General features: G+C 35.8%; 1 protein-coding gene across 2 annotated transcripts in view; it reads right to left on the bottom strand.

Moving 5' to 3' along the window:
- Window positions 1–493: 493 nt before the first annotated feature.
- The window catches only part of NUAK1 (NUAK family kinase 1), a 56795-nt gene continuing 36717 nt past the window's right edge, over window positions 494–20571 (bottom strand). The window contains exons 3-7 of one of the 2 annotated variants that reach the window (XM_007430381.4): window positions 18488–18639; window positions 16482–16547; window positions 6483–6602; window positions 6014–6146; window positions 494–2823 (exon numbers count right to left, since the gene is read on the bottom strand). In XM_007430381.4, coding sequence (XP_007430443.2) covers window positions 1682–2823; window positions 6014–6146; window positions 6483–6602; window positions 16482–16547; window positions 18488–18639 — 1613 coding nt within the window. In that variant the 3' untranslated portion in view covers window positions 494–1681. The remainder of the gene's footprint in view (window positions 2824–6013; window positions 6147–6482; window positions 6603–16481; window positions 16548–18487; window positions 18640–20571) is intronic. The other variant, XM_088141095.1, reaches the window with a different exon arrangement.

Below are 20571 nucleotides of genomic sequence, written 5' to 3'. Positions count from 1 at the left end.
CCACTTTTCCAAAAAGATTGCCTACCTCTGACCTGTGTGTTTAGATTTGAACACAAAATAATTTCAACTTAATTATGAGAAATATACAGCCAAACTGTCCACTAACTCTAATATTTTAATATCTTTACTTTGAAATCCCTTGGAATTGGCACTAGATTCCTGTAATTTTGGAGCCCCAAATTAAAGGGGGCCAAATTATGTTCTTTGTAATGAAGCTGGCATAGCTTAAATGAAGGAAATACTCTCAGTCTATTAAGTGTTGTTAGATCTGAGTTTGCCTTTTTTCTTTTAAAAGTTGCAACACTTTGATTCTGTAAACTAGTTTAATAACGTTACTGTATTGAAACTCTGAACTGCTTAATGGGATATCTATGACCTAAAGTAAGTCAAAAGTCTCAATTGCCCAGGCCTATCAACCACATAGTGCCTATTTAAAAAGAGGCTTACATTCATGTAATCCAGTAAACCCAAGTGGTACCTTTATGGGAGTTGAAACCTTTAATTGCAATTTTAGAATTACACCCACGAATCATGTCTTGTCTTCTCCAATTTGACTCCACTGACCTAATAATATCATCTACAATATGTATATATTCTTAAACTGAATTCCTCATGAAGTCTACTACCCTAATATCTTTTTCTTACTCATAAACTGTGTTCCTTCTAGTCATCCTCATCACTGTGTCCCTTCCAGCCCTCCACACTACTGCCTATTAACAAGGGCTCTGGAATTCTGTCCTAAAATTCCTGAGGTCTGCAAGAACTAAACTCAAAGTCTTTGATAAAATTCAAATTCTGCAATTGATTAGACTAATATTAGATCAATTTACATTATGTACTTATGGTTTCATAAATTATCCTTCAGAAAATCTTTACGGTTCATACAATTTACATAGATGAACAAGTAGTGAAAAGAAACTTGTTAAAGGTTCTTGGCACCTCAAACAACTTTTTTATTGCAGACGTACAGATTTCCAGAGTCTCTGCTAATGGGATAATAATATGGTTTTTGTCTCTCTCAACTCATCATTTTACTACATTGCTATTTCTTGCTAACTGAAGTTCTATAAAAACGAAAATTCCCACTTAAATTGCTAAATGCTTTTCAGAAGAAAGCATTATCACCTGATAACCAGCAATTCCAATAATTGTCTGGGCAAACATGCTCTCAATGTCTTTAGCAGGCATCCCAGTCCTGTTTGTGTATATTTCTGAGTCAGGGTCTCCTTTGGCTGAAAATCAGAAAATTTCATTAACTTAAAAGTTATGGATAATGATAAATCCATCTGCCAATGATTTATTATATTTAACAGCTGACTTTTTTTACTCTTAACATTATAGCTTTTCCAGTGGTTAGTTACCTTCTCTAACAAAAAATAAAAGTACCTTTTTCCAGTTTACATTTTATCTAGCTTCAACTTACACCACTGGAACATTATATTTTTCTATCTGCCAGAGATTTTACTTCATATATTACCATAATTTCTTTGGACATTAGGTAGTATTTTAATTGCATGAGCTACAAGTTTGCATAATAAGCATGAGGTGTCTTTTCTCAATATAATTGAAGGACTTCTTCTTAGTTAACAATGTTGTCACTGTCAGCTAATTGATAATTGGGCCAACTCCATCATAAAGGTACCCAAGACCCTTTCTCTCCAGTCCTACTTTTCCCCATCTGCTAATTAAGCTTGTTACAGATCTCCAGAGCCTTCTTGTAGACCTGAGTGACATCATCCATGTCTGTAAGAAGAGAAAAACTATCACTTGTCCGATTTCGGTAACGTTTCAGGTACTGTGGTCGTGAGCGGTTTTTTTGGAGTCCTTGGAAATCTTGGATCTGGAGGAAGTTTTCAGCTGACACACAGCTTCTTATTCTAAGTTTGTTCTCTTGCAAGTCCACCAAGTCAAAAGAGTCACTGGAAAGAATGCTATCATCGCTAATCACACTAGAAGGGCGACTGTAACTTCGAGATAATCCATCAACAGACAAACCTGCTTCCTCCATGCCTTCCAGCACTGGTCTATCAGAGCGGATTAAAGCTGAATGTGCAGTAGTGGTGGAATATTTGCTACTGTGTTTTAAAATACCCTTCCGTCTGTAGGAATGACTATGAGACTCTATCCTTAACGTTTCAATGATGTTTGGGGATGTGTCACTGTTTCCTGCCTCCTCATTATGGTCCAGGAGTTCTGAAGATTCACTTCGTTCTGGAGATGAGTAGTAGCCAGATTCTCTTTGCTGAGTCTTCTTGAGGATACCCTTTTTTGGCATTAAGGAAGACTGCTTAGTGCTGTATTTACCCGTTATATCCCCCTCCAAAACACTCTTAATGGATATACCTGTTCTACATAATTCTTGTTCTTTTTTAAAAGTGGAAGGCAATACTGGATTGACTACTCCTTCTATAAATCCTGCACTGTGAGATCGATGTTCACTATTGCTCCTCTTCTTCAAAATACCTTTTGGCCTCTTGGAATTTAATTTGCATGAGTTGTCAACTCCTTCTTGGATAGACTGTGCAATGTCATTTTCCTTCTTTGATTTTTTTAGGGATCTCTGTCTCTCTAAATGGACTTCAGATCCTTTTGGTTTAGAAAGGCACTTCATTTTGGTATCAGTCTCAGGCTGGAGCCCACTGGAACGATGATGCCAGTCTATGAATCTAGACAGCAGAGGGGACTCAGAGTCTTGCAAGGCATCACAATCACAAACAGTACTCTTATAGCCCCAGTTAACCCACCAGTGGTTGGCTATGTCTTCAATAGTTGCTCTGCGCTCGGGATTCACCATCAGCATCCACCTGATCAGACCACGAGCATCTATTAACAAATAATATACATTAAATACATTTGATCTTAAGATTTTACTTTAATTCAAAATCTAAAATCTAATGTAAAAGTTGCAAATTACACCAAAATTATGCAAGATGATATTTCAGCCTGGAAGGAAAGGGCAGGTAGGTAGATAGGTAGGTAGATTGACTGATTGTACCAGTAATCTACCCCTAGGAAATTGGTCAAACTGACACTAAAATACCTTTCCATATCATGGAAATTGTATATACAGAATACTTAATTACATTCATCTGTTTTTTTCCAAGGTTGCTGAATCAATACTGTAAATGGGAGCTCACATGAACAAACGCAGATTCATAAAATGTATCAATCTTTGCATGTAGATTTTAGGGATAAAGGCAAATGACAGTCCATTTCTCAATATATATCTGTAGGAACATTTCATCATGTAAGTATCTATCAGTAGTGTTAAGTGTTATAAGAGGATTTCCCTGAACAATTTCACAATCTTGAATTTAGTCTGCTTCTTAAAGGGAAACAACCTGATTTGCACTCTGGAGACTAATATGTGAACTTTCATATTTCGGTAAAATGTAGAGTTTGTAATAGAATTGTTCAAAAATGTATAAAAATCAAAACATATATATTTGTTGAATGTATATTTAGAGACTGACTGCATATAGGAATGTACATTTTTTGTGTATAAGAGAGAAAGCCCATGTATTTTTTCTAATAGACTGATGGATGAATGCAAATAACTTGAAACACAACTAGACTAATTCTTCTATCCTTTACACACAAGTTTACCACCTCTGTGACAACAAGGTTAAAATATATGGTAGATCCTTGGCATTCCCATGTCAAGAATGAAGGAGGATGTTTCCTATGAAGTAAATGTTTCCTCTTGTTTAATGGCCAGGCAGATCGAAACTTTCCCCATCTTCCTGTTGTTTTCTTTAGACAAATGAAAATTTGCCTTGAATTTTCAATGGTTTGTCTTAAAGTTTCCAGCCAGCTACCCTTAATCTCTTCAAATTCAAAAGGCAAATGTGTCATACTATTAAAGGTGTAACTGATAAAACATACAAACTGTGTAAACTTTATTTTATCTGTATATAACTCATATGATTAACAGATAAATAGAACTTGCTGAAGTATCATTAAAAATTTGAAATTTTAAAAAGAGAAAAACAAAGATTCTGAAATATTCATATATATTCCAATGCTTTATGGGTATTTTTTCCAAAAAGTGGTGGGAGTAAAAGGAGAGAAAAACCAGACATCTGTTTCAAAGCATTCAAACAGCTAAATCTGAAGACAAGAAATGTGACCATATCAGAGATTTTAAAAATATAGATAAGCCACATAATAGAGTAAAATTCTTTGCAGGTCAGTGAAAAGCGAAATAGTGCATTAATTTTTCAGCCTGGTTTTTTGAAAAAAATTGCTGTCATCAACTCCCTTCTATATATTTAATAAGCTATGGAATAATTGTTGATATCAACATAGGACTAAATTCTTAGGCCAATGATTTGCTCTCCAAAGTCTATTAATTTTTCTTGGTTTTTTTATATAAACTGCACAGTTGTAACAGGTGAAATGAATCTCTATCAGGTAACACTTTATAGCTTCCTTGCAAAGACTAAGAGACTTTCAACCATCACTGATCTAGCTAAAGCAAATTTGAACAGTCATTGTCACTCAGGTTAGCTATGGCACATAAGGAAAAAAAAAAACCCTAGATATCTCTTGGTCAACATTTAGGACATTAGAGGTTATGATCAGCAGCAACATTTCAGTCTGTCAACAAGGACAAGCTCAAATGCTAAAGTCCATGGCAATAAATACCTGGCAGCCAACATATCAAGAGGGAAGCTGTAATACAGCTCAATCTATCCTCAAGACTGCCTATTATAGGAACTCTGCATTACAGAAATAAAGGACTGAATAATGATTGGCAAGTAAGTATCAAATCTAAGATTAGAAATTTATTTTCAAGTCAAGGCAGCAGGATAGCTCCTGGACATTGTTATAACCTAGGTACCCCAAGTCTGTTAAAAAGTAATTAAAATTTGCCTGTGATGACTAGAGTCCAATTTTCCAATGCTAGCCATTCACTGTTTCATCAGTCTTGTCCAGATTCAGTTTGTCTCCATTCAGTAACTATATTCAGATATTGCAACTTTATTATCTGAACCAGATAAATTTTTTTTAATACATTTTAAAAATGAGGTCTAATATGTATCTGTTTGAACCAAGTTGGCATAATGCTAGCTCAGACCCACAAATACCACAGAACAGGCAAACTGCTTTTTGGTGAATAATTTTCAATAGAAGATTTAGGTTCCCTGGTGAAATCCTGGCTGCTTTATATGGGCTTCCATTCTTATTCTGAGTGAAAGCTGATTGAGAAGGAATCACAAAACATGAAGTCCTTATGGTACCCAAATAATGAGGGAAAATTAAATATCAAAGAGAATCTTAAAATTATATCAAATACTTAGTTGGTTTGTAAATGGTTATATGTTTATTTCTGTAGCTGCCCTTCAAAATGACTAAGCCAATGTATAAATAAAACAAGAAAACAAATATAAAATATAGTAAAACTACAAAAATTCTATCCAACAAACAGGACAGAAACCCAAATCCTCCTGACCCAGTGTTTGCGGGAAAGCCAGGTTATCTATGATCATGGTCTTGGTACTTTTATTCCTTGAAGAACTAAGATTCTGCATCTAGTAGGCTTGCAGCTCTGCCTAACTAGTGGTACTTGTAACCCTCTAAAATCCACCCATTTCCTTTTACTGTTCCAAAGAGCTTATCTCTTCCTGCTGAGAAAGACTGTGGGCATATACACTGCCAAGATTTATATTCAGAAACTTGGATGAATTGGAAGTACGGGCTTGAGAAATAATTATGGCTTCTAATCTCCTTAGTCTCCTCCTTGCCCCTGAAGGGCAGCTGACAATACTTTCCAACTATTATACATCAGATACTTGTTGCCTTAGAGAGATCTTCCCAGGACTTCTCACAATAACCTTTTGAAAATCAAAAGCAGCGAAATAGTTTTTGATGCAAATTGAGAACCATTAGTTTTGTATTGTAGTATTTCTGTTTCATCCATCCAACTCTTTCATATACCAAACATCAGAAAGAAAAACAAGCTATTATAAACCCCTATTATTTCAATGTACTATGACACATCTTTTGATACCTGAGGGCTGTGTTGGCTCACGATATTCTCCACTACTGATCTGCCTGATCAGATTTTTGTGATCAAAGCCATCAAAGGGCATTGTTCCATAAACCAGAGTATAAAGTAATACACCAAGAGCCCAACTGTCAACCTAAAGTAGAAAGATAAGAAACATAAGGAGTAAAAAACGTGACTCCTGAAGTCTCTGAAACTGCTAAAGGAACAAAACATCCATCTACCATTATTAAAGAACATATAAACATTCTGTAGAAAATCCAGCGATCCATGAAAAAATGAAAACAAGAATTTTAAGCATCTTGTATAGCAAAGATTATTGCTTTTTTTATTATTAAGAGAATAATTTAACCAAATTCCATACATACACAATATTTGCACCAGTTATATAAATTGAATAAATCAATAATTAAATTTATAAATATTTTTCATTCCATTTTTTAAACATTCCTTTCTTTTCAGTTCTGTTTACCTCTGGTCCTCGGTAAGGCCTTCCATTAACAATTTCAGGAGATGCATACAGTGGACTTCCACAGAAAGTCTGGAGAAATTTATCTTTCTGATAAAGATTTGAAAGCCCAAAGTCTGCAATCTGTAAAGGCAAATTCAGTAAATGTAGTTAGGGAATATATGCCTTAGGAAGCAGTTGGCTGATGAATAATATTTAACATTAATAAAAGCTTTCTTCCATTCTGTTCCTTTCTTAGTTTCAGAATAGTAGCATGAGGAGTTTATAACAGCTGTTACGTGTCTTTTAATACTGGTTTTGAGTTATATAAAGCAGTCTTCTGTATTAGTAAAACTTCAAAGACAGAAGACATTTTATTCTATGTGCTTTTCATGGACAACTCAAATGCACAGGTATACTGTGAACAAAATAAATACTGGAACCATACAGCACATATTCATTTCACTAAGACTATTTTTATGCAAAATTTTATGTTTGCATATACACTCATACTGCTAATTGGGTGAGCATAGGAGGACAAAGGCTGCAAAACATTCATGAACAATATTCTGAAAAATTGAGATATAAAAACTTAGAATGAAAATGGGTTTCTAATGTTTAGGGTCTTTCTTGGAGTGAGGCAATTTGGAAGTCTAAAATTTAAAATTATTTGTTGATCCAAATATGCTTAGAGATGAGAAACCTGAGAAGCTTCCCCAAAATTATAACTAAATAAATTTTGGATGAATTACAAAGTTGTTTGCACATATCTTATTTTGGCAATCTTTTTCTTCTTTATCCATTTCCATTCACATCAAATTGCAATTTAATAAATAATTTAATAACAATTTTTAACAATTTTGATACATTACTTAGTAACAAGTTTGATTAATGTTTCCCTTATACAATAATTAAAGTTTGCTATTAACTATAATTAATTATAATATTTTCCCATATATTCCCTTTTCTTTCATTATCCAGTAGAACTATTACATTTAGATGTCTCAGAGCAGTGTTCCTCAACCTTGACCACTTGGAGATGTGCGGACTTCAACTTCCAGAATTCCCCAGCCAGCTGGGGGAATTCCCCATGGCTGGCTGGGGAATTCTGGGAGTTGAAGTCCACACATCTTCAAGTGGCCAAGGCTGAGGAACCCTGTCTTAGAGAACAATAAAGCCACATGTCTTTAGATATACCACTGAGATATATCAGGGACCACCTTATCAAGCATGATTTTGCCCATGTAGCCCGGTCATTTAGAAAAGCTGTTAAGAAGCCCATTCCTTTGTGAAATCTATGAGGCAAGGACAAGACCACAGGCTTTTTCAATAACACCGTGAAACTCATGCCCCCAGAAATATAAATAGCTCTGATTCTCCTGGCATTCACAAATGCCATGAAGAGGGATTTATTCCAACACACCATTGGTTCATAGAATGGCTACTGGGTGATCTTTATTTTATGCTGTTGATACTGTTTTTTCCTCTGGGTTGCTTTGTTGAACATTGCCCAAAGTCCTTGATGAGGTATAACGTAAATAATTAAATCAATCAAATCATTAAAAGCCAATGTGATTTAAGCCAGTTTATGTGATATCAATACTGGATGGAAAAAAGTCAAAAGTTCGGCTTAAAACTTAAAGCTTTACTATAGTGTTAAAGGTTGCATTTGGCCTTTGATGTTGCTGAGGATCATAGCTTCCCACTCAAAAGGGAGATTCAAGGACAACAACTAAATCTGATTTAATTTAACCAAATATAAATGTAGGTAAAATAAAATTTAGTTAAACAGTTAATACTATTATTTCCCATAACAACATCTTAGAAAATCCAGTTCACACTCATCTTTTAGCGGGACTTTGAGGGTCCCACCCAAGACTTCAGAAGGCTGCATAAAGCCTAGGGACTCAGACAGTATACCTCTTCTGTAGCAGTAGCCTATAAACAGGGGGCCAAAATACATGGAACCAGAGTTCATGAAGAGAATGATTCTAAGAGACTTGAAAGTGGCATGGAACAGTCAGTTTACCCACTGCAGAAGTGGCATGCTGTAAAACTGTAAATCTATAAGAGTTATTTTCACAGAAATTTGACTGTAAACTGTGAAAGCCTTACCATAGTAGCATATAAGAAATCTTGCTTCCCTGCCCTCATCTTCTAAAATAGAGCTCCAGCTTCTTTGGAAGCAACTTAATAATTTAATTCAGTAGCAAATAAGGGGGCTCATGGATTGCCACCCAAACAGAGGATGGATCCCGTTGCTCACCCCCTATGTTTTAGATTTTGACTATGGAGCAAAAGTAGTGTTTAGATGTAGCAATCTCTGTTCGCTATAGAGCAGGGTTTTTCAACCTTGGCAAGTTTAAGATGTGTGGATTTCAACTCCCAGAATTCCCCAGCCAGCATGCAATCCTGGGAGTTGAAGTCCACATGTCTTAAACTTGCCAAGGTTGAGAAACACTGCTATAGAGAAAAAAGCATAACTAGGGGAAGAGATTATTTCAATTTCATAACGCCTGTATCTTGTAAGCTAATGAAATACAAACACTATTTACTTCACAATGGCATATACATTTACTGGGGATGTTTCTACAATTCTCCACTCTAACTTATCAAACTAGATAGGAATCTCAAAGCATGTTGCCTTCTCCGCAGCATTTGAATTGACTGGCTCATTTGTCCAAGCAACCTATTGTTTTATTAAATTGTTCCCTGAATTTAACATGCATTCCTGGCAAGGGATAATGACTCAGTATCTACTTCCTGAATAGTATAATGAGAGTGTACTAAACTAATCTAGAGAATGATTGGATGTGGTGGAAAGTCCTGCTCTGAAGTAAGAAAACTGCATAGATGGGCTGTAGGACCTTTTCCAGGCTGCACTTTTTGATATTTCGTTACCCTGAACAAGACTGTAGCCATGTTGGTGAACAGGACTATCATTTATATGCTACTATATGCTATATATATGCTATATTTATTTATTTATATTTATTTATTTGTATTTATATGCTATATTTATATGCTAGATGCTACATATATGCTACTCTATCTCTTCTGCTATTTGTAATTGCTGCTTATGTATATCATTGCTCCTAATGCTGAACTACAGTCTATGGAATTTCATCTTTAAGTTAACTCGCAATATAATGTTAAAATAAAGTCAATATCTCAATTTATGTTCCAGAGTTTTGAAATGGAACATTTCAGTTTGAGATGTAGGAAGGAAATCCTAGGGGAAAAGTCCCTATAAAGCCTTCACTTTATGTCTCAAATCCCATTGGAAGCAGCTGGTGTAGAACTTCAGTCTGCAAATGTATTTTCAAAGTTCAGATTGCAATTAATTGCCTCTTATCAAGTTACTCTGAGTAGTCTGCTGGAAATCCATCTTGAGCTAATGATCACCGCTCTGTGAATCAAAATTTATTTTTTTCCCCCAAAATTAGAGCTTGCTGCTAATCAGTAGAATTCCTTTGTTCAGAGAAGCTGTAGAGCAGATTTTTCTGACATTCATTGTATAGCTTATTAAGACAATCTGTGCTCTTATCATCCTACAATCTACAAAACACATGGATACTGGCATGCAAATGTGTGTTAAAGTTTAGATCCCTAACTGGCTCGAAAGCGTTTTCATTTTTGACCTTCAGGAAAAAGTATTTCTATTTCAGCCAACTCCTATAATCACAAATTTATCAGATTTTCTAGTTAAGACTGTCATTTCCCTTCCCCCACTATGGAGAAAAAAATAATAGTAGCCAAGATTCCTTCAAGTTCCTGTCACTTAAACGGAGCCAAAGAATTCAAATGTTTCCCAAACAGGGAGGGGTTGCTAAAAAACCAGATGTTGTATTCTCTTACCCTCAAGGAAATGACTGTTTCCACTACCTATATTAAATGTGATGAAATTTACTCACTGAATATGATGTTTGTATCCCCTCCAATATTTGAGCTTAGTGTAATCTGAATAAACTCAAAATTGGAGGGAGCACAAGCTTCAGACTCAATGAGTAAATTTCATTGTATTTAATATAGGTAGTGGAAACAATCATTTTCTAAGAGAACAATTTCAGAGTATACTAAATTCTAATATTGAGAGAACACTAGCTTTATACTTGGTGAGTAAATTGCTCAGCAAGGAGAACTGAAACAAATGCTATTAAGAAAACAACTTATAAAAAGCAAGCCCTAAACACTGTGAAAAATGTAAGACTACAGGTGTAGATGTATACATATAGAAATGTCAAAATAGGGCTGCATTTGTGCCTGACAATTGGAAAAATACTAATATTGTTCCACTATATAAATGGAACAGTAGCAAAAATGAATCCAAAAATGAAAGGGACATTAGTTTGTTGTCTTGAAAGGTGCTTTGCAACTGAAAGGGTACAAAAGCAACATTTGGCTGTATGTTGGGCAGAGGATGTGCAGATCAGATTTTTGCTCTTGAGAAATGTATGGATGTGGGAAGGAAAGTTTATTATACATCTGATTTAGAAAAGCCACATAATAAAGTGAATAGGCTTGGATTATGGAATATTTCATACAAGTTAGAGTTGAAGACTGATGCTGAATGTGGTAAGAGCAGGATAAGATGAAAATAAAGCATGCATGAAAATAAACAGAATGTTTAGTGAATGGATTCAACACAGAACAGGGAATAAAACAAAGATGTATTATGGCCCTTTGGTTGTTTAATATAATATTAGGAATGTTTGTGATGATGGTGGAGTAGTATTAGCTGGGGATATGAATGTTCATGTACTTTTGTATGCAGATGAAGGCTTAGAACCTGAATGATGTACAGTGAATCTTAGAGTGCATAATGCAATGAGATGTATGGATCTGAAATGAATGTATCAAAGATCAAGGTAGTTGGGTTTGACAGGGAAAACTGAGTGAATAATTGCAAGTTATAGATCAATGGCAAAAAAAACTAGTGCTAGCAGATGAATTTGTGTACTTCCAGTTTTATAAAGATGGGGAAATGGATGGAGAAATGTTAAGATAGTAGAAAACTACTGCTCTCTTTGTTACATGGAAGTGAGAGCTGGCTATGTCAGGAACAACATAAAAGTAAATTGAGTGCAAGTGTGAATGGTAAAATAAGAGAGGGTCTAGAATGATTGGGGGCTGAATGAATGTAGATTGAGTAAGTCACCAGTACGAAATAAGTATGTTGACATGGTTGGTCATACTGGAAAAATGAATGAGGATGGAAACACAAAATAAGTATATGAAGGAAAGGTGAACGGGTTAAGAGGACAGAGAAGACTCAGAAAGTCATGGTTGGATGAAGTTGATGAAATCTCAGAAAGAGGTGAGAATTTCAAAGCACAAAAGGCAGCATATGAAGCCACGTATGAACATAGTGGAAGCAAAGTTGGCTTGCAGGGAGAGAACGTTATGGAGACATCTACTGAATGGTATTGGTATAAAATGTAGCTATAGTTTCTTTTCATTTCTTATGCCTCTAATTTCTTTGATTTACTATTTCTTACTCCCTTTTTGTCTTATGCATATCGTTGTTTGCTTGACCCCTAGCCCTAGTGTATCATCAACTCTACTGAATTCTTTTCAGATTGTTTTATTTATCTGTATCCATGTACCATTTTCCAATATCTGTCATTATTTTTCAATTATAGGTGCAGAAGCCTGTCTGTCCAATTTAAATAAGGAAGAGGTAGAAATGTTCAAGAAAGTGATGGTATTCTATTCATGCCACAACACAACTTTAATATTAATGATATAATAATAATAGCATTGAAAGCAAAAAATATCAGTCTAGCAAGTTAAATTGACAGGTTACACCCATTTGAAAATTTCTAATATACACCATTTTGAAAATTATTGGATGAAAAATTACTTCCATCTATTTAAATTAATAGAATTAGAAATGCAAAACAATTCTATTCTTAGTCTTCTAGAAATATACATTTACTAATACAGACATGAAATTTTCCAGATTTACTCAACTGTACACATCAATGATTTATAATCCCAGATGTGTTTCCTGTCCATGTAATTAATGAAGAAAGCAAAATAACAAAAAAGCAAAAACAAGTTCTAATCCTACAATCTCAATGCTGGTATGGTAACATAGTTCCATCTGAAAAACTTCAATTACTAGCATAGTTAACTATGATGCGAGTAAGCACTGTTCAATTCTAACTTCTCACAAAGTTCATTAATACAGCCCTAAGGACACTTGTTCCTACATGTACCCATTCCCAAGACTATTATTTCCTGCTCCCTTGAAGTAGCACGTTCAGTATTCAGGTAAGTATAAACATATTAATTCATATATAGCAGAAGCAAAGTTACATACAGCTTCCTATTGTGTTTATTGAAAAGAAATTATATAGTAATTGGAACAGAATTTGAGATCGTTTTTCAGTACTCACCACTTACACTAAAATTAAATAAGAAATTAAAGCAAAAAACCAGGAAACATATAATGAAATATTGTTCCATAAATGAAAACTATTACCTGAGTTGAAAGCTACAATTCAAAGTAAGAATATATGAAACTATACTGAATTGAATCTTTTTGATAATAAATTTCATGTAATATGTTTAAGTTGGTACAGTAGTACTTTATTAACATTACCCTAATGACTGAACTGCAAAAGGTAGGGTACTCTGCCTTCTCTGTAGCAGTGCCTGCCCTCTGGAATGAGCCTCTCCCCAAGAGCCAGATGGCCCCCACTCTGCTGTTCAGAAGAGCCATGAAGACCTGGCTCTTCATCCAGGCTCTTTCCAAGGGAGAGGGAGACCCCTTGCTTCATTCCATCTGGTCTGTCATGCTTGCCACCTTTTATCTTTTATTGATTTTATTGTAATTTCTTTGTTTGATTGTTGTGAGCTGTATAGAGTCATTGGGAGTCAGGCTGCATACAAGTTTAATAAATTATTATTACGGTTGGTGGCACAGTCAGCCAGACTGGATTTGGCATTTTTATCCACCTAACGAATCCTTCCCAAGGACCTGGGATAGGCAGATGTTGTTGTTTGATAGTGTCAAAGGTATTGTCACAGGATATAAGCTGTTCCAAGTAAAGCTGCCTCCTATTATTATTATTATTATTATTATTATTATTATTATTATTATTTGGCAGCAAATAATTAAAGTCTGTAATTTTTTGCCATCTTCTAGGGGTTGTCTGGATTTTTGCAGCTTTAGTTTAATTAGCAAGATTTAACCTGAACTGGCCTTTGAACTCTTTTTTTAGCTACCCAAAAACCTGTCCATACTTGCTTTCTCTTTCACTGGGAAAGAGTTTATGGCTGACTAGTTATTTCACATACCTAGTTCAGATATTTGGGCCATTAGGAAGAAGCTATGCAAAATTTCATTCTTTCCTCTTGAAGTTCATGTTAGGAAAAAGACATAATGGGATATAATGGGAAGGGGTAAGCGAAGAGGCTACAAGGGAGATGCCACATCACCTGATATAACAGCAGGTGACTCCTTGCCTAGCAAACATTTGCCCACTTTCAGACTGGGGTGGAGAGAGACAGAGAAAAACAGGAAAACAAGTTCAATGTTTCAATGCTAAGATCCCTCAAATGTTCCCACATCTTATAAACTGCAATAGAAAAAGAGACAGAAGCAGAAGGATGATAATTCCCATCCTGAATTTCTTGCAGGGAAGCAATAAGCAAGGTCAGATCCCACAAAGGGTATCTTGGAAGAGGGCTAAATCCAATTCCCATAATTAGGCTAGAAAGATTGTTGCCAGAAGGGTCCTGGTTTTGGCCAAATTATTTTGGGGAATCATGGTTTATGTAGCAAAATACAAACCTCACTCCAAACATCAAGGGGGAAAAAATCTAGGCAATAGTGCAAAAAACAAACACTGAGCACATTGTCAAGGTTGGAAGTTTTACTTTAGCATAGCATTATCAGCTATATTACCATGACTTAAAAAGAGCACCTGCTTATATTATGTTAAAATTACACTTTAATAAGATTTTGTATGTTGTATGATTTTTCCCCCCAAAGGGGTAGCCATGATAGTATTTTGCAGAAAAAAACAATGAACTCCTAAGTATCTTAAAATATATATAAATGTATATTATATACATTTCTGTGGGATCCCAGTCCATTTTGCCAGATTCATGGAGTATAATTCTGAAAAAGAAATGTTTTATATATATACATAGAGCTGTCTGGGGGGAGCAAAGAATCAGAGAGATGGGAAGAAATATAAAAGGAGAGATGAGACAGTGAGAATTACAGTGACCCTGAAGCAGTAGTTAGATGTGACAGAGGCCTTCATGTATTGAAGATAGGAAACACTGGTCTTTCTTTAACTTACAAAAATGTTAGAGCTTTAAATGAATTCGAGTTCAGCTGTTTCATGAAGAATGGAATCTGTATAATACATTGCTTCATTGTGCTATGCTTTGTTCATGCTAACACAAGTACAAAAATCAAATTCTAGGCAGTGCTCTCTGTGTCAAACTACAAAGATGCCAAAATGTTGGTGTGTGTAGTAATATAATCATGCAAAGGCCACCATTTTGTGCTTGAGTTCCAAATTCTGATGCAACCACATAGGTTGCCACATTCAGATGATGACATCAGGCACATTTCATAATTTGCCCACCCACTCTCCTGAGGACACCCATGTCCTAAGGCGGATTCCAATGCTACTTCTGCCAGATAGATAAATCTAATAAATAAATAAAATAAACTAACTGGGCAACACTAATATCACCCAGAACGTCAAGGGAATTTCATGGGAAGAGCCATACCATTACTTATAGTTCAATACAATATATGCAATCAGTATCCATATACACTTTATACTGGATCAGATGGAGACTAGTAGCACCTTTTCAAACTACAAAATTTTATTGAAAGACATAAGCTTCCATGAACTACAGCTCACTTTATCAGGTGCAGCTTCTGTTCTTCTCCTGCACACTTTACATTGGATCAATCCCTATGCAAAAGAATAAATGCACCCAAATCTGACATCCCAAATGGCAGCTTTGCAATGCAGAAGTATGTCAGTTTCCCCAGACATCTATCTCTAACTTCAAGTTGTAAATACTTAGAAAATCAATGTGTGATATATATGTAATAACAAATTTCTTGGTCTTTCAGGAACCACTAGAACCCTTGTTGTATGGAAAGAGTCATTACTAAGAGTGTTTCATAAATATGGACCAATGCCACCCATTAAGTATTACATATACATGAGGAAAAATCGATTTGTTTACATTCAAAGTAGCACTAATGGGGTTCTCAGATGGTATTCCAATTCTAGTTATTGACCAGACTGGGATCTGGTTTTTGTCAGCCTGGTTGCAGGGTGCTTTCATGCTATACTGTAGGGAACCCTAAAGTATAGCATGATCCAATATAAGAAAAACCTTTATTATATAATTAGGCATACTTGGGATTTTAAATAATGGAATGTGAATTTTGGAAGCAGCATTAGTTTCCCAGAAAAGCATCACGTAGCTTGTATCTTAGCTATCCCATTTTTCCAGGAAGAATGAAAAGGTCATTCCCATGCTTTTACTAAGGATTTTTGACATAGTTATGACATCACCAAAAACTAATCTGAAAGCTATCATTGTGCCTAGAGTTCTAAGGCCGTTTCCTAATGAAGGACATGTGCTCCGCTTGAGTTTATTTTGAAAGTGGATTTGCTTATTTTTCAGATGCAATCAAAGGAATGTTCAGAGGGCTCTGAAATAAGCACTTGAAACTTGTAAGCCAAGAACTTGTGCATAGTTCCAGCAACCAGCAAAAATACCATCTGTAAAATACATTATCTTGTGAAGAGGTTCTCCTGATCCTTGTGTTGATTGCTGTTATTCCTTTTTTTTTTTTAAAGGGGGAAAAACTATTTCTTTAGCTTTAAATAAAAATTAAATAAAATAAAAGTCTAACTCGTTTTTAAATCATCACATCTCTATATTCTTTAGACAGACACTGCATAGGTTTAACAGTAGGAACTTTGATAAAAATGTTTAAGGCAATATACAGAGAATAGGAAGGATCCTTACCTTGATGTTACAACTGTCATCAAGAAGAATATTTTCCAGTTTTAGATCCCTGTGAACGACACCATTCTGAAACAAGAAATAAAGAAAACATGCAGATGAATAGAAAGGAGATTCTGTGAGGGGGGTTTAATATTGGCTGGATTAAAGAAGCAAACCATCAGGGTGGTCTTTGCATTTACACTTCAGTCATAACACTAGTAACTAGTGACAGGAGATGTATTAGTCGCTTGCTATGTGGTTAGGAGAAGAATGACTGGAATCTGTCCTCCCACAAAGCCTGTAAAACAGCAGGGGAACTCTTCGGAACTTAATTCCAACCCCAATCTGTCCCTCACTATGTAAAAGGAATATATTCTTCCCAGGCACTAGAAAACAGCCCTTAGGCATGATGACTTATATCCCTCAAAGGTGCTTAAACATGAGCTGAACTCTAATAACTTAAAATTCATTAACATTAAAATTATAACACTAAAAACCATAGTCTGTGTTTTAAGTGGAAAAACATCCGCTTTTCCCCTTCAAAATGCTTTTTCTATTTTATGAGGCATTTTTAAAAAGCCAAAGTTGGTTTGATATGTAAGGATCACTGAAAAATTAGGGAAAGCACATATTCTCATTTCAGAATGAAAGATGACCATACCTTGTATATATTATATTTCCTTCTGCATAAATTAATCCTCTTGGAAACACTTGGTAACAGTATAACCAGCCTGGAAACAGGATTCTCTTAACATGTCACTATTATGTAAGAATAACTTGCAGGGATTCTTTTGATCTTGTCAACTCTGAAGTTGTGGGCAGGGTTCTTGGCAACATGAGCTCTGTGGGTGGGACCCAGGGTGCATTAAGCTCCTTCAGGAAGCTAGATAGAGTGTATGCATTTGAACTTGAGAGGAGCTGTGCTTCCTGTCTTGAAGATTGTGGTACATCCCCTGCTGAAGAGGCCACTTCTCAATCTAACCATGTTAGATAAATTCTGCACAGTCTCCAATATTCCCTTCTTGGACTGAAGCTAGAAAGAATCCTGAAAATAATCCAGGTTCCTTTCAGTTGGGCTTCAGACCTAGACATGGGATTGGAACTGCATTGGTCACTCCTATGGAAGATCTCCATTAAGACCTGAATAAGAAGAGTACAGTTCTACTGGATCTCTCAGCTGTATTTGATACCATTGGCCATGGTATTCTTTTGGACTTCCAGTACCAGTTGGAAGGGGGCACTGTTTTGCAGGGGTTGGGAGCAACTTAAGTGGGCATTTCCAGTTAGTGGTAATTGGGGGGTGGGGGGGAATGAGCAATCAAACTCTTAGTCAATTCTCTATAGATGGTCACAAAGCTTGGTTCTTTCCCCAAAGTTGTTTAACATTTATATGAAATCACTGTGTGAAGTTACAGGTAGTCTTCACTTACCGACTTCAACTGGGACTGGCAACTCCATCGCTAAGCGACACGGTTATAAGTGAAAATCACCTGACTGCATCCAACTTACAACTTACAACTGCAGTTCCGGCTGCAGTCATGAAGCAAACCACCTGCAGTCATTAAGTGTAGCATCACATGACCACAACTTGCAACTTCCTGCTGGCTTTCCCATTCACTTTGCTTGTCGGAAGCTGGCTGTGGAGGTTGAAAATGGCAATCATGTGATTGTGGGGAGGTTGCTAGGGCCGCAAGTTTGAGGACCAGTTGTAAATCTCCTTTTTCAGTGATTGGTAAGCAAGGACTACTGGTATTGGTTAGTTCAGGGTGAGGTATCGTTGTAATGGACAGGAAAAGCAGTGGAAACAGTTAGGGATTGGATGGAACAAAACAGACTGAAATTGAATCTTAACAAGATGGAGTTGCTATTTTTCCAGAAGCCATCATATCTGAGAGAGAGCCCTACACTGAACTGAAACCTAGTTTTAGTTGCTCTGGCATAATTTCACTTCATAGTCTGAAATCCATTGGGTACAAAAGGAAGTACACACATTATCACCACATACCCTCCAAATATTTTTTACTCACCTTATGACAATAATGAACTGCCAAAACAATTTGCCGGAAGAAGTGTCTTGTCTCCCTTTCATTTAGCCTTCGCCTCTCACTGATGTAATCATACAATTCCCCTTTACTTGCATATTCCATGATGATCACTATTTTATCTTTGTTCTCAAATACTGAGATAAAATAAAACCAAACACTTTTATTTCATTATATTGATGAATTAAATACAAAATACTCACAAAAACTTATATGCAATCAGAGCTAACATCTTCCAATGTAGAGATGCGCAAATCATTCATTTTCAAGTCAAATGCAGTTCCATACATGTTCTTTCTTTCTTAATTTATATTTGCACTTTAGTTGCAGAATTAAGCGCATCTTTAAAATTTAAATACCTTGATTTTTTTCACAAGATAATGCAACTCTAAGCATATCTCCTATCAAAAGAAGTATTTCATTTCAAGTGAAATTTTGTCATAGAATAGATACCTTATAAACACTGTGATACATTTTGAGCCATAAATTGAATTGCAGGATTTAGAACAGTGAAAAACCTATTCCAATCTGCATATTAATCAAGGAGGTATAGATAGCTTTGAAATGCAAATACAAATTTTAAAAATCATTCTTCCATAATGCTTCCCTAGGTTCTTCTACTAACCTCATACAAAAATAATTGCAGCTGCATTTAGTTTTTCTCCCACTTTCATAAATAGAAATAGACATTTTATTTGAAGACCTGTTTTTAAATTAGGAAAGAACAAGCAAAACAAGAGACATATTGTGAATGGAGGGAAGATGTTTAATAAATAATTTTGATCACCGCAGGCTAGCAATTAAGTAATTTATATGGGCTGCAGAATTTTCTTCAGGAATACAGTAAACTATCAATATAATATTTAATACATTTCCTTCCTTGTCTAGTAAAAAATATGAATTTCCCACTTGGAGCACCAATGAGGTCAGGTGGAAACTGAGACTACGGTCTTTTCTCGGTCATGCTGTCATAGTCGAGAAGAATGGATTACTACAAGCACTGGCATGTAATACGAAACCTACACAGTTGGTTGATGCTTTTTGAAGAGGAGTGAACAGGTAAAATGTAAAATAATGTATGCTGTGGATAAACTGTAAGTCACTTATACAAAAATAATTAGAGCAATTTTTCATAAAGGAAGCGCAATATCCAGTGTGCCCAGCTGAACACACATCTGACTATCATAGGAGGCTGCAAATAATAGCATGCTGTAGTGCTTTACATACTCTGCTTGCTTGCCTGTCTTCAAGACCTAGCTTTTCACTATGGAGAAGTATCTGTCTACTCTGTCAAGGAAAATGAGCAGGGGAAAAATTGACAAGATTCTGTCAGCTCTCCCCCCTCCTATTTTTTTTAGGTATGAACAATGTACTAGTCTGCCTCCTTCCTTCCTTCTCTCCCTCCTTCCTTCCTTATTTGGTTCTGGTTGCCACATCTGAAAATGAGTATTATAGAGCTAGAAAAGATGCACAAACGGACAACTAAAATGATTAGGGGCTAGAACAGCCCATCTACAAGGAATGACCATAGCATGTAGAGCCTTTTTTGCTTGGAATGAAAGCAAATAAGGATGTACAGTACATTCTTGCCTGTTATGGAGAACGTGGAAGAGAGAGATTTCCTTTCTCTCACACAATATTAGAACTTAAGGGCGCCTATTCAAATTAAATGTGTGGATATTCAGGGCCAATGAAATCTTTACACTGTAAATAGTTAAACTGTACAGCTTTTGGGTTGCGCACTACGCACCACCTTGCCTCTGAAGATGCCGAGCCACAGCTGCCAGTGAAACGTCAGGAAATGAACTCAACGCTGAAGCTCAATGCTGCCCAACAGATACCAGCCATGAAAGCCCACACCAGTATATTGTGGAGCTTTCACTGTCGGATGTAGTGATGGCCGTATAGGTTATTTTAAAAGATCTGGATAAATTGATGAAAAATTGGGCTATCAGTGGCTATAAATCTTAGAAAGTCTTTCTGCTACCTCCAGAATCATAGGAAGCATATCTTGCATATCAACTGCTAAATGAGCAAGACTGAAGAATGGCTATCATACTCCTTTGATG

The sequence above is a fragment of the Python bivittatus genome, unplaced genomic scaffold, assembly GCF_059951505.1.
Source record: "Python bivittatus isolate LINGU-HERP-01145 unplaced genomic scaffold, Pbiv_v1 ctg000330_np1212, whole genome shotgun sequence".
NCBI lineage: Eukaryota > Metazoa > Chordata > Lepidosauria > Squamata > Pythonidae > Python > Python bivittatus.
Note: the sequence above shows the minus strand (reverse complement) of the source record. Positions and strands in the feature narration are given on the sequence as shown.